The sequence below is a fragment of the Anopheles arabiensis genome, chromosome 2, assembly GCF_016920715.1.
Source record: "Anopheles arabiensis isolate DONGOLA chromosome 2, AaraD3, whole genome shotgun sequence".
Lineage (NCBI taxonomy): Eukaryota > Metazoa > Arthropoda > Insecta > Diptera > Culicidae > Anopheles > Anopheles arabiensis.
The window spans coordinates 79710076-79724545 of NC_053517.1; the positions used below are offsets into that span (position 1 = coordinate 79710076).

Below are 14470 nucleotides of genomic sequence, written 5' to 3' on the forward strand. Positions count from 1 at the left end.
ATAGTGGGTTGCGATTGTGCAACTTTCCGGGATTAAATAAATATAAAAATATTGTTTTAGAATATGTTATCTTGCGTCAAACTTCACTTTATTATCTAGCTGACTTCATTTGAGCGAATAAATTTGCAGACCGTCCATTGCTTCACGCCAAGAAAGAAAGAAACGGAGGCACAGCAAGCAGAAATACTATTAATCGCCAAAGAATTTTATGGCACGCATCAGAAAATGGTGTGATTTATGGATAAAGTCAAATAGCTTAGAACAAAAAAAAACCTATTGGAAAATTAATACATTAATTGTCAATTTTTTGTGTCCTTCACTGTAGTTGTGCCAGAAACCCGTTCGCCCGACAGTGCTGCCGTGCGGGCGAAAAGCATTTTTCGCTCGATTTCAAATTCAAATGATCGAATTCATTTCAACCGTTGCGTGCACGTGTTCATAACAAACGGACATTTCAATTTAATCTGCAAGATTCAAACAATCCGAATTTTGATTTCATTCTTCACACTCGTCACTTCACACTTCAAAATCAATCAACTCAATCGATGGGATGGTTAAGTTCGGTGAATTCAATCCAACCGGTGGGGCTACATCAAACTGAATAAGAAATACCAAATACATGGCTAATGCTGAAAGAATCTGCAAATAAAAGAAAGCGAAAAAAATCAAATTTACTAACAGAAAAACTCAATGTTACTTCATGCCACTTACCGAACCGAATAGGCTCCAATCAAAATTAAACAACCCACACGAGAACGACATGTCACGCATTGTCACCTGGAGTGATAGTGTAGATAGCTGAAGTAAAAGGATATAAATGACATTAATTACGTATCCGTTTTTCTCCTGCTCCAAAACTCCAACTCACCTTCTCGATAACGTCCACTGAAAAGTGGTTCTGATGCTTTCGAATGATCTGATGCACAATGTCACCGGTCATGCGGCCACTGGTTTGTGCCGCCGTCGTAGCAGTTATCACGCTCAGAATTGCCGCAAGGTAGAACGCAATCCAGGCCCCGTTTGCTATCGCCATGATACGGAATGCCCAAGTGCCGGAATTAAACGCTCTTGGAAGCACACGCAAACAATTAAATTAACCCCTCGCTTGGTGGCTTTTTTATGTGGTCTCTCTCACACTTACTTGTAGATGGTAAACAGGCCAAACACGAGAAACACAAACATAGCGCCGAAGTGAAACATGAGCGACAGGGAGGAGATACGGTTTACCAGCCGTATCGCATCGCACAGATGGTAGTGCAGCACGGACAACCGATTGACCGTCTTCAGTATCGTTTCCATGCTGGATTGATTATCAATCTTAAGCTGCGTGATGTACCTTTTAAAGTAAAAACAAAAATCGTTCCTTAACACATAAACCGATCTGCATCTCGTGGAAGCGTTCCCTTACGTAGTGTAAACGGTCGTAGCGGACAGCTTGTTAAACCCGGCCGAGGCAGGTGCAACCATCGTCACTTTCGGTGGACCTTTGCTTTTCACCATTCCGCCGGCATTTGCATCACCAATCTTCCGTCCGCCCACCCGCCCGTACACGGTGAATATCTCATCGTACGCAATGGTTGGAGTTTTGCTCTTTCGGTTTTGGTCGAGCAGTACCGTTTCGTTTGAATCGTTCGTATCACCAAGCAGTAGCTGCTTAAGCAATCTATTCACTATCATAAACAGCCGACGTATATGCACTGTAAAATAGATGTACTCGTTTATGAGGGCGAGCAGTGAAATGTTCATCATGTAGTACGATGCATACAGATACTTTGTAGTAATGTTTAGCGTCTGATCGATGAGATAGTAGTAGCCGGCAAGTATCACGACGAGGTAAATGAGCTCAGAGCTTATTACAATCACTATGAATCTAATGGGGGGCGAATGGCGAATAATTTTAAAATATTGCGATTAAAACAGCAAACCCAAACCCAATAAGCAGCTTCACTTACGTTTGTACCACCCGTATCGGATAGCGGACGTGAAACTCCTGCTCGACCACCTTCGTAACGTTATCCAGCAGCTCCATGTAGTCCCACTTTTTCTGATACTGCACCACATTAATCGTTACGATAACAACGCCTGTTTTTGTGTGGTAAAATTTCTCATTACTTTCCATTACACTCATCCCCTTTTGCTCATAGCCCTTGGTTCTCACCCAGAAACAATCCGTTCACCAGATGCGTCTGTAGCCCGTACCGCAGGATGTCCGACTCGAACGGCTTCATGTAGTAGTCCCACAGCTTCGCATTGGTATTAACGAGGATAAAGAAGAAGTACATGGCGTACAGCACTATGAGGTAGCCAATGTCCAGCACCGTCACGCCCGGTGACGTCCGCAGAAAGGACTGCGGCCACAGGCCGGCCATCTTGGACACGAGGTAGATCGGTTTCATTATCCGGCAGAAGCTACTATCGGTCGGTTTGATGTTATCGTTGTTCATTTTAAAATTATATTTAGAATATTTGAACTACTTGATGGTTTGGAGGTGAACGTAGATACGCTTTTCCAACCACACTGTTTTCTTGCACTGTTTCGGATGAAATGAGGAACCAAAGTGTCGGTCACGACGTACTCACAGCACGACGACCCGCGATGGGAACACAATTAGCATGATTACGCCATTTTGGGTGATAAAAATCAAACTCTTCTACACTTTATTGATTATTCATTCTATCAGAAAAGGGTATCTCGAGTTCCTATCTCAAAGGAAAAACGAAAAAAATGTTACGAAATGAAACAAAAAACAAAAAAAAACGAATCATACATAAATCATCTCTACCCCCTATCACTACTACAAAACCGTCTAAAATTGTGTGTGGTTATGGTACTTTGCTTCACTTAAACAACTAACACGAAGGGAGGGGAAAATGGAAAACTAAAACAACACACCCCAGAGCTCACCTCCCATTCTCGGGGTTCGGGGTGAGATGGAGAAAAATTCAGACGCCATGCCCACAGAACGTCAACCAAAAGTGGTCAAAAGAGAGAGAGGGGAGAAAACAGGGACAGCTTAACCTAACAAAATGAGCCCTCCTGTACATTTTGTGGTCGCAAAAGGTGTGTGTGTGTGATGGAATCGATAGATTAATTGCACTTAATCACACTGAAACTAACGCACTAAAGGTAACGTGGCAGTTACTACTGCTTCTGGTGGTGGTAGTGGTGGTGGTGGTGATAATTGAAGTAGTGTGCTCCCTAGAACACGGACGCAAACAGTAGCGAGTAGAGCGCCTTGCCGATGTAGTAAATGAGTCCACCGTAGATTAATGTCTTACATATCTTGTCGACCCACCACATGCTGTGCCGGGGGTGAGTAGTGAAGGAGCATGAAACGAAACAGCCAAGAATGAAATTGTAAGTAAGAGATAAAATGCTGCTTTTTTGCTCGTCTTCTTCTCCGAATAAAGGCTTGAGTGCTTCCCACAGCTACTTACACACGCATGTGACGCTTGGCAGCGGGGATAGTATCGTCCGTTTCCTTTAGAATGTACCACCGGGCGGCCCGTATACAGTTTTCGAAGTACTCCTGGATCTCCACACCTAGGGGCGGCGATTGAAAGAGCGGGGAATTAAAGGCTAGCTTGCTTGGATGTTACGTTACCGAGAATTCGAGCCACCAACACATACCTCCGGCGTCTATTTTGAATTTAACCTTTTCCTCGTCGTTAATAATCGTTCGCAGGTACAGAATCGTGGCATTATCAAAGTCCCACTGGTTGTTGGCGTAGTACTCGAACACTTCAAAACCCTTGGCGATACGCTGATGTATCCTCCATAGTCTGGAGAAAATACAACAACAACAAAAAGTTAAATGTCATACAAAACTGTCTAACGTGTCGCTTGCATGCCTACTGCTCCTTACATTGGCTTATATCCGAAGCAGTACAGCAGACAGTCGATCAGGAATGCCGGTATCCAGTGGAAGAAGAACGCTGCCAGGTTGTGCTCCCAGCGGGTACGTTTCATCGTACCGCCCGGGTACCACAGCACACCGTTCAGCGGGATCTTGTTCGCGACGATCCATTTGCCCCGCTCGATGATACCCTCCCAGGAGACTTTGATCTCGGCCGAGCTCACCAGGTGATAGATGTTGCGCTTGTGATCCCTAAAGAGAAAGAGAGGACGTTTGGTAAGTTTGCTTCCTTAATCATCCCACCACAGCTACACTGAGACTTACTGGTTGCCGACGTAATTCCAGGTGCAGACGCACATTGCACTGACAGCGAAATCCACCGGCAGATAGTCACCGTACCCGTCCGAGTCGCAGTACATCGAGCGGATCACACCCTTGCCAGCGCCGATCAGCAATCCAACCGGACCGTTGATGTTGTCCGTCCAGCCGGGAATGGGTTCGCGCCAGGTCGGGATCACGATCGAGGGACGGAAGATAACGGCCGGGATCTCGTCCATCGACTCCACCACCAGTGCCTCCGCCAGTGCTTTGGTATAGGCGTATGTGTTGGGACAATCGCCCAAAATTCTGAAACCATTTCAAGAGCGGGTTAAGGTGTGCTAAAGTTTAAGCCCCCCCCCTTGCACACATTGGAGTTGGCCTCCGTATACTCACTTTTTGGTCATACCGTCCACCACACCTTCCTCGAGCCATTCGACCGCCTTGATGACTTTGTGTGGATCGGCCGGCGGTGGGTACGGCTTTTCGAGCAGCAGCTTCTCGTTCAGATGACAGTACGAGGTGGAAACGTAGCCAAACATCTGTTCGAAGCAATACGGAAATGCGCCCAGTTAGCTTCAGCTGTGATACCCCGCCACAAAAGTTCCCGTTACAGCCCCACCGGTACTTACGTCAAGCTTTTTGCACTGTTTCGCCAGGTCGATCATGTACTTGGTGCCGCGGGTGTTTAGCATGACCGCCTTCTTGAGCGTCTCATCGAAGCGAATCGTGGCCGCACAGTGGTAGATAATCGAAACCTTCTCCGTAATCAGCTGACGGTCCTCGGGTGAGATGGCGAGTTCCGGTTCCGTAACGTCGCCACTGATCACGGTACATTGGCTTATCAACGTATCCAGACCGCGCAGTCCCTTGACGGTTTCGAACAGCTTGTGGGGCAAATTTTGGCAGAAACGAGGAGTCGAAAGCAAAGGTGAGTAATTAGTGAGTTCATTTTTAATTCGACGAATTAACTAGAGGTCGTTTTAGACACTTAAGAGCAGATTATCAGCATATGCAGCAAAAATTCATGGCAAACTTAAGAAAGTCGCCATCAAGGTAAGACTCGAAGCTTTAATTACCTAATCTAGCAACGCATGTGCTACCACTTTATCTGCCTCTAGGGTTGCTAAGCTAAAGTTTAGTGGGAAAAATTTGACCACTATTCGTTATGTCCCCCTCCTCCTCTGTATCCATGACATACTATACTGTGAGCACACAGCAAGGCTCAAAGGCCAAGGAAGCTTCGTACGCTTCATCCGTGATTAGCACATTTTCTTTGCGCGATTGCTTTAAACAGAACGCACGACCATAAAACTGACCACATCAAAGCCCCAACCTGACCCAGGGCCCGGTAATGAACCATTCATGTTGTTTTTACATTACAAGGTACAGTCGCGCAAATTGCGATTGGGAAAGAATTATGTACCAACATGTCAAGGATTGCATTTAAGGTTTCTTTTATTGCTTTGTTCTGTGGTTCATAATTAACTGAAGAATTGTGCCATAGGCTCACTTCGAGCACTTTATAGTATCTTTCGCTTGAAGTATTATAAGGAGTTAAATAATTCAAATTGTTAGTTTTTACGTCTTCTGATAGAAAATAATGAATATACAGCATTATTCATCATACATAATTCCGTGGAAGTGCCACGCCACGTTACGCCATTTCTCCATTGAGAGAGCATTACCCCATCTGCATAATCATTTCCCAACACCAAGTCACACCCGACCCAACCGGGCTAAGGAAGCGAAAGTTTGCAGACAAAATATTGAGCAGGGGCCATGACGCGGCACTCGCGTACGGCGCTGAGGCTATAATTATGCGTAATTGAGAACGATCGATTTCTGCTTGCGTATCTCGCTCGATACGGACACTTGTTGGCTTCGGGACGGACTAATCATGCATCTAAACGACGTGGTGATACGGTATATAGGTGACCGGTTTAGTAGCATGCAAAACACCCCTTGTTTTGGTCGTCTGGCAAGATGTTTGTCTGGGTAGGATACATCAATCATCAAGAGATCGTTCTGTTGACCCACTGCTTCTAGCAGCGTTTTGATTACTCACACACTAGAAAGGGCTTGCAAACAGTTCTTGATTGGATTGGTGGAAAGGGAAACTTCAAACTCTCCAGTGGCATAGCGACTTCACTGCACTGCAGGAATGGCGAATGGCGAAGAGCTCCACAACACCCGGCTGCCTGGCAACGGAACCTGCACTGGCGAGGCTTCAACCCAGTGCTAATGATCGACGTCAGGCATTGCTTCATCAAACGGTTGCAGAGCGCGAGCGCGCGCGATAGAGAGAGTGGTTTGAATGTGTATCCCGCAATACTGTGCCACCGTGCGCACGACGACGTGTACGCCGATTGCCCAACTCCAAGGTTGGTCTTTTCTGTGGCGGCAAGCGCGGCACACCGTGGACCTGTTTTGTTGCCATGTTGTACGCGGTGCGTCTCGCGAAGCTGCCCGCGTCCACTGGAGTCCACTTCACGCAGCCTCACGGTTGAGAGCGAGAGTGAGGCCAGCTAACGGGTGTTTGACGTTTTGGCCTGTCCCATTCCCCCCAAAAGCTACCGCGCGATGCAGCGCAATAACATCGGCAGCTGTGGCACTGTCCGCCATTATGCTCTCTCGCATAACGGGGCTTAGTGTACGCGGTTTCGCGGTACAGTAGGTCAGGCGGGAGCGGTACAGTACGCGGGTATTGTTCATCCTTGTGCTAGTTATTTACCGTTGAAGGCAATGTTTGATCTTTTCTGGGTACGCGATTCGCAATGCCCCGAGAGCGGTGGCGCCATCTTGTGTTCGTTTACTACTAGCACTACTTACCGGATTGGCAAAGATGTCCTCCAGGCGTTGACGCGGTAACTTGCCCTTCTTTGATCTGACTAGAAGATAGATCTGGCCAATCTCCGGACAGCATCTGTGGATCAGAGGGTATCAATCGATTAGTTCACGAGCACGCACGCGCAAACTTGCAGATAGATTGGTCAATCTATAAAAAAGTGGCAACTGCCCCACTGCACAGGTACTTACCGGAGTAATTTTTCAATCAGCGCCTTCCCAAGGAATCCGGTTCCACCCGTGATCAGCACGTGGCGATCTTTGAACATTGGCGCGATACGGTCGCGTCCACCATTCATATCGATGTCCATCGTGTGTGCTGACGGCGAGCTTTGCTATCTTCGTTCGTAGCTGGTTGGGTTTCCTAGAACGCTGTACGACAAACACGTAAAAAGGGAAGCAATGGATGAATAAACGTGAGGAAATTAATTCGCAGCATTGTTTAATCCAAGCTAACGATCGAGCTGTTTTCAAACCATTCACGAATGGGATTTACGGAAGCTAAGCGGGTTGTAGGGAGAGTTAATGTATTCGCGCTTGTCGTGGAAATTGTTTATTTACAAACGATGATTGCATAATGGGATGATCACAAACAGCATGATCATTCTAGCTTGGGAACTGTGTGGAGTGGTTGAACGGTCGACAATGTAGCACGATGATCGAATGACTGTTCGTAGACGGCAAAATAAATAGATTGCTGTTTGCGCGGCTAACACACTGGGTAGACATTTTAGGAAGATAGCTGTTGACCAATGAGGATTGTGTTTATCAAATAGTTTTATTTAAATTTTGTTGTTGATTTAAAGATACTGTGTCAACTGTAAATCGTAACCTTCAAGCCTCAATTAGGTGTAGACGGTTGTTAATATAGAATTTAGCATTTGAGCTATTGCGTTATCCCTTCATGTACCTTTGAAATCATCTTCTCTTCTTTCACTCTATGGTATCCCAGTTTAACTCAAAAAACACTGGCACAAACTTCAACTCTATTGACCACCTTCCTTACATAGACGCCAGCCACCCGTACCTCGGTGTATTCAATTTTCAGCTGTCACATTTTCCCATAAAAGATACTAATGATGGGCCAAACAACAACAGCAACAGTGATGTGATGTACCGCAACTTACCCTTGTCTTGCTTGGCCAATTATCTAACAAGATCAAGGAAAGATCGAGACGCATCTTGTACACCGGAGCAATCAAGCTCCCTTTTACAGCGAACTGGTTTGGTGTGACACAGAAATTCTTTCGCATTTCTATCGTTTTTCTTTCGCAGACAGATTTGCAGCTGGATTCACTTTCAAACTAGATCTTTGCTACATTTCTGAATGGGTTTTTGTGTTTCTGGAGCAGACAGTGCTTCTATTCGTACCATGTAACCTTGAGGACATTCACAATAAACCTTATTTTCCCTCTTTTGCTGTTGCCATTTAATAAAAAAAATGCCGACCGTGTTACCCTTTCTGAGAACTCCAGTGGTCCAGTATCGGTACGATGCCCTTCGTACGGCTCCCCTGGTACGATAGCTAACGGTTAATTGTGGAATATTTCAATTTCTAAACGACGCTTGAGACCAGTTTTGAGGTTGAACTCTTTCTTTTTTCAACCCAAGATTCAACCCCTCGGCAAGCGCTGGAGACTGGCCCTAACCCTCCCCCCGAGGGGTGTATCTTGTAGCTCTTGTTCGTTTTCTTATTTCTCGTCTTTGTTTTTACGATGGTGTGATGTGATGACCTTCACTATGTGCGTAGAGGCGATCGTAGGTAGAGGCCTTTAATCTTTGTCCGATGGCTTGTTGGAAGGTCAGCGTGGACCTGATACATTAGGGCTTTTGGAGGTTCTGTGATACCGATGCCGAAGATTAGAGGAACGTTTGGAAGATTTAACTTTTCCCAGCCATTTATCTAGCGTTTCTTATCACATAATATTCCTCAATGTACAGCCTTGAGGTGTAAGATCAGGGACTACTCTTTCAATGTTATCCAATATCCTAAAAGCCTTCATAGTAAGAGTTGACAAAGATGCATGCATGTTGCCTATGAAAAGACACTCAAATCATTTGATTTGATGTAACTAATTTGATTACATTGTGAACTTGTACACAATCTCACAGCAAATGACGCCTTTTCAACAAAACCATGATCATTTCAAGATATGAAAGAAAATCAATCTTTCGCTTGATGAAGGCCTAATAAGGTTCCGGAAATCTTAATTAAGCTGGAGCACCGAGCTGCCCCATAATAACATCAATCGTGGGCGTTTCCTTCCCTACGTTACGATGCAAACTTTTCGAAACTCATCCATTGTGATTAAAAACGACTCAACTCAAAAAACACACACGCATCATTTACTTCCCACAGCGTGCTGATCGCGCACGCACGTTAGCTAACCTCACTAGTACGTTAATGAAGTTTGTGTTAAACATTTATACATACACGTGCGTGTGTGTACGCACAAGCGTTTCTCCTCGCGCATCCTTTGACAGAACTCGAACTCAAAAAATCGTGTGTGAGCAAACCTCGCGACTGTTGCCGTAACAACTTTCATTTTCGTCATGCCTAACGTTTCGGGCTGCCTTGAATGATCATTTCATTATCACCCGAACACATCCGAATACCGGGCTGGTGGAATGGCAAGGTTTGTATTTGCCCATACCAACCGCAATCCCTTCCCAGGCTAATTGGCACCGAGCGGGTAACTGAATATGCGAATCCGATCCATCAAACTAGTTGTCGCTGGGGTCGGTTGGTTTGATGCAGATGACATTGGGTCAGCGCAAACATTTGATGCTGACCTACTTCAAAGGCTTACGGGTGTGTGTGTGTTTTTTTGTTTGTATTAATTGATATCGTGCACTGTAAAGCTAGGTTCGTTTTGTGCGCGAAGATCCTGTTTCTATCAATTAAGGACAGCAACAACGAACACTAAAATCTGTGCCAACAGGTGGAAAATTAGCTATTCTTGATGAGCAGAGCGTCTACCCTACTGCCATGATTCGTTGAATATTATCGCGTTAAACAGAGGCGCGAACGCGCGATGTGATCGTCTGCCACGCTTTCGCTTCGCTTTTAAAGGCTCTGACGTAAGCCAGAAACCAATCGCGTACGCTTGAACGATTCATTCCATCTCATCGCGGTGTATCAAAAAGATCCGAATTAAAACCAACGTATCCGTAAAACCAAGCTCCCATCTCAAGATCAGCCTCTCTTTTCGGGGGGAAGAAAAAACACAGGATGAGGCACAACGTGAAGCTACCAAACAACCAAACCTAGCCGTTCGCTGCCTCCCCTTGTGATCGTCACGGAATTCGATCATTAAAGCACCGTCGCAAACACGTGCCAGTCAAAAACCTTTGCCAAAACTTTGCACCAACCCACCAAGGTCAATGTCGGGCAGGAGGTGGTTGTTGCTGGCTTTTGGGAGGCCAGATTTCGGGCTAGTCTCACCAAATCCCGGTTTTTGCTGAAGGTTAGCAGTCGGCAACGAAAGTGGAGCAATGTCTCCGCTCAGGTGAGCGATCGACTGAAGGTGATGAACAGTAACACAAAAAAAGCTCAACAGGTGTATGCTTACGAATGGCGGAGGTACTAATTAATCATTTCGTAATGCGCTCTGCTTGTTTGTTTGATTTAAATTTTACGAATGAATTTCCAAGCATCAAGGGGATGCTTTGAGGTTGCAGTTGCAACAGATTGATGATGCGGTAGATGCAAATTATAAAAAGAGAAAAAATACCATCGAAATTTGGTCATTTTATGAGGGTAGAGGAGCTTTTTTCGATTAATAAAAGCTATCGATCGACAAATAGCTGAGTTGCTGTAAAAGGTAGCATCGCGAAACGGTATAAAACAATAAACCATTTCAGTGCGGCTATAGACTTTTCTCCTACTGCGTACAGTTTAATTAAGCATCATAAAAAAGCCTTTAAACTGCAAAACGAACCTACTATTACATCATATAAAATACCAATCATACAACTCTTTGGCGATTCATCCGATTGTTATTTATAAGATGCCGCCCATGAATCACGTGTTATCTTATTTATTTATTTTTTATTCACCACCTAATAACCTTCACCTAGTCGTGTGCGGGTGTGCATTTCCAGGTTTTTTAAAATATTCACCCAACCAAATTGAAGGTTGTTGACACATCCTCACCGATAACTGGCAGTGGCTAGAGAATCGTCCAAAAAGCTAAGCCGAAATGGTACGGTGCACCACCTTGACAGTGACAAACGTGCTACGTGGTGGTGGGGCGAAGACATCTTACCCATCTCCTGTGTATGAAGATAGCTTGGAGAGTGAAGACAAAGCGACATTGGCGGCAAAAAACTAAAACTCGATCCAAGCCCGTCTAACTGTCTTGAGCGTTTGGTAAAACTCGTTTTTGGAATGATTCAACTCGAAAATGCGCCCATCGAGACGGGACACCAACACGTTCAGTTGAGAACGATCAACCTTGCGGCTTAAGTTTTGCGCAATCTGGCTAGGAGTTCGAATTGATGTTTGTTTGTTTTTATAAAACTTGTTTTTCGAAAATGTACCTGTCCAAAACGGTGGTAAAGTTAGACACACGCGGAAATAACAACTTGCAGCGCTACGGAAGCAGACAGAAACGTTGCAGGAAGTGTGATCTTTGACCGGATAGGACCCATTCAATCGTAAAGGTTACGACAGAACTATATTTTAGTTTTATGCGGAACATTAAACCAGCGGTGCTTGCTAATAGATAGAACAAAGTAAATGGAGAGATATTGCATACACACACACGCATCAGTGTTTGTTGATTATTTATCGATCAACAAGCTGGGCAAGGAGTTAATGGAGGAACAAATTAACGTCACTAAGGTGTCATACATAGGACGGGCAATTTATCTAAATTCATCAAACTGACAAAAGAAGAGATCGTTAGCGGAGGGAAGCCATTTTCCAGCAAATGATAGATCTCGTGCCACTGACGATTGCAAGATCTTTCACTAATCATAGGGGGTAGGTTCATGTGTGTGTGTGTGTGTGTGTGTGTTTTGTAGCAAACCATCCTTTCGAAAGGGCAGGGTAGCTTAAAGCTCTAACTCTAAGTCCACCTGAGCGCTCTAATGCAAGAACGTATTTTTCGCAAGTACTTCAATTTCCGACCCAAACAATAAGCAAGCTCCTATGCAACGCATGGCAATTCTGCATGTCTGCTTCACCACTGTTGGGGCAATCTTTGGCCCCGTTGTAGCCGGTTCCTGCGTGTTCCGAACATTTCGAAAGTACGGTGTAGGCCTACCAAAGCACTCTAATACCCAGCAACCGTGGAGTCGTGAATGGCGTGCAGGTGGTACCAGCTCTATTGGTTCACGGTTTCGCACTTGGGTGTCTTGGTATTTCGCGGTACCTCATTCCAACGTTCGCGAATTGAAGACGCGTGAGTAGGTTCGCCGCTGAGTTCTGTAGCCAACCCGCACTCTTATTTCGACCTGACACACAGTCTCCTTGGGTATCTGGTGTTGTTTTTTTTCGATTGATTCGAAAACATGGTCGGAAAACTGGTTCTTCACTCCGGTGCAACCACTGTTTCGATAGGGTGTTACCGCTTGTGCGGGGTTAAATATTGAATTCACTAAAAATTTTGCCATCTTGTTTTGGGGTTTTTCGTGAAGTTGTTGAAATCTATGTACACTTCTCAGTTTGCACTTGCTCCTAACCCGTTTTGTCGCAATCGTCCCCGGGTACGATCGATGATGATGATGATGACATCGAAGGAGCTTCATCTGACGAGTCCAAAGTCTCTGAGGCTCTAATAGGATGCCCCCCTTCCCTCCTGGTACACGTGCCGAGCGATAGAGCACACCTAACCTTCACTGGCCGGGCGTGCGACGAAAGTGAAGAGATCGGGCGAAGATCGGCGGCGATGTTGAATGCGCGCCACTATTTGCAGATGGCGCAACACGATCCAAACACGATCTTTTGCCTGCCAGGTGCTGTTGACCTACTACCTACCGCGTTGGATGCCGCGTGTTGTCTGTCGAATTTGCGTCTGGCTGCGCAATCGACAATAAGACCACAAAAAAACAAAAAAAAAACAAAAATCCACAAGCACTACACTATATTGAAGTTGTCAAGGTCACAAGGGCGAAACCTCAGAAGATTGAGTTCAGTATTAGCAAAGGAGACTAACGCGACCGAAGAACTTGCTTGCTCCAAATGGAATAATATTTCTATCAAATCTCACTTCTTCACGGAATGATCAACGAGCGATCATTAGCCGCGTAATATTACACCATCAATTTGCTTGATGCCTAGCGGCTCTGCGCAAACTTACTTCGCTTGTGCGCAGCAACACCTTTTTGGTTGTTGAAACTGTGTTGAACGAAACCCCGAAAGACTTCACTCGTGACACGAAGCGTGGAATGGTCCGAACCGTTCGCCAGCTAATCGACCGATCGACTGACCCACCCGTACCAGCACCAGCGAGCTTCAAACCGAACTTCTTGCACGTAGCAACCCTCCCCACCTCACTTTTCTAACGTCTTTGCATCGCGGTGACGCTTCTACCGACTTTTCTCGACAACTCACCCCAGCAGACTCTCAGTGTGGAAAAGCGTGTATGCTGCACACAGACAGCCACACTCTTTGTGTGCACACACATATGCGCCTCTGGCCGAACCGTCTCACGTACCGGGTGTAACGTAAACATCCGAAAGCTTCGGAACGCTCTCTCAAGGTATCCGTTACTCCCACTTCTATTCTGCTAACTGCTTGCGCTGGCTGCGTCTAAGCGGCTCTCATCATTGCGCAGTCCGGTTGGGTAACCGCGTGGCGTTAGATGCCTTTTGAAAAAGCTCCCCCGGCTCGTTAATGTATGTGTGTGTGTGTGCACGTGGTGCAGGTCACCGATTTCACTGGGCGAGGCATTTGAAGGTTTTGCTTGCTGCCTCGTGCTATCTCAAGCAAACATTCCACACATTCTCACAACACTGGAGGAAAGCTCCAGCAGCTGGAGAACTTTGCTGTGCTGTGCTGCGTGAGCTTTTGCGCGATCGATGTAATGCGAGTAGTTTGGGGAGGTTTTCCGGCGCTTTTCTTTCTTCGCGGTCGATCAACCGTGAAGCGTTACCGTGCGTTAGTGGAGTTGTTTGCGGCTAAGTTCAACGTACACGGTGCGAAACCTTGACAGAGAGGAAGCAAATCCATACACACCAGCTGGTGGTGGTAATTGCTTTCAGACTGTTTCAAGCTGTGCGAGTAAATCTGTCATTTCCCTGGTGTGTAAAGCTTTCATGAGTCTAACTCAGATGATGTGCTAGTTATCTCAGGTTATCTTATTGAATTATGCAACCAGAATCGATTGATGTGAAAACTTTGGAATCGGTAATTCAAACTGGAAAGTGTGAAAAACGTTCTCTGATAAAAGGAAGTTTTAAGGACGTACTTTGGGGGTTTTCTTCTTCTTTTTTGGCGCAAC

General features: G+C 45.6%; 2 protein-coding genes across 3 annotated transcripts; both read right to left on the reverse strand.

Moving 5' to 3' along the window:
* Nucleotides 1–516: 516 nt before the first annotated feature.
* On the reverse strand, nucleotides 517–2444 carry LOC120894343 (gustatory receptor for bitter taste 66a-like). Its single transcript, XM_040296870.1, has 7 exons — nucleotides 2159–2444; nucleotides 1953–2082; nucleotides 1409–1870; nucleotides 1142–1336; nucleotides 869–1067; nucleotides 712–798; nucleotides 517–639 (listed from the first exon to the last, which is right to left on the reverse strand). Exons 1-7 carry the CDS (start codon nucleotides 2442–2444, stop codon nucleotides 517–519), a joined length of 1482 nt encoding a protein of 493 aa, XP_040152804.1.
* A 173-nt stretch (nucleotides 2445–2617) lies between these two features.
* On the reverse strand, nucleotides 2618–13467 carry LOC120896637 (fatty acyl-CoA reductase 1). 2 transcript variants are annotated; one of them, XM_040300896.1, is made up of 10 exons: nucleotides 13329–13467; nucleotides 7215–7388; nucleotides 7008–7101; nucleotides 4808–5062; nucleotides 4572–4717; nucleotides 4182–4484; nucleotides 3867–4109; nucleotides 3632–3783; nucleotides 3439–3544; nucleotides 2618–3302 (listed from the first exon to the last, which is right to left on the reverse strand). In XM_040300896.1, the coding sequence occupies exons 2-10, from the start codon at nucleotides 7331–7333 to the stop codon at nucleotides 3200–3202; spliced, it is 1521 nt and encodes a 506-aa protein (XP_040156830.1). In that variant the 5' UTR covers nucleotides 7334–7388; nucleotides 13329–13467; the 3' UTR covers nucleotides 2618–3199. The 2 variants fall into 2 exon arrangements, with proteins under 2 accessions (XP_040156830.1, XP_040156829.1); XM_040300895.1 differs by having other exon boundaries at nucleotides 7215–7394; nucleotides 13328–13467.
* Between the last annotated feature and the right edge of the window lie 1003 nt (nucleotides 13468–14470).

Excerpts from the sequence above, each read along its gene's own strand:
- LOC120896637 (XM_040300896.1), bottom strand. The coding sequence starts at position 7,333 with ATGGACATCGATATGAATGGTGGACGCGACCGTATCGCGCCAATGTTC. Across the intron at positions 4,718-4,807 it reads AACAGTGCAAAAAGCTTGAC|ATGTTTGGCTACGTTTCCAC; the intron begins GTAAGTACCGGT and ends TGCTTCGAACAG. Across the intron at positions 3,303-3,438 it reads GCCAAGCGTCACATGCGTGT|CATGTGGTGGGTCGACAAGA; the intron begins GTAAGTAGCTGT and ends CCCCCGGCACAG.
- LOC120894343 (XM_040296870.1), bottom strand. The coding sequence starts at position 2,444 with ATGAACAACGATAACATCAAACCGACCGATAGTAGCTTCTGCCGGATA. Across the intron at positions 1,871-1,952 it reads CCGATACGGGTGGTACAAAC|ATTCATAGTGATTGTAATAA; the intron begins GTAAGTGAAGCT and ends GCCCCCCATTAG. Across the intron at positions 799-868 it reads CAGTGGACGTTATCGAGAAG|CTATCTACACTATCACTCCA; the intron begins GTGAGTTGGAGT and ends CTTTTACTTCAG.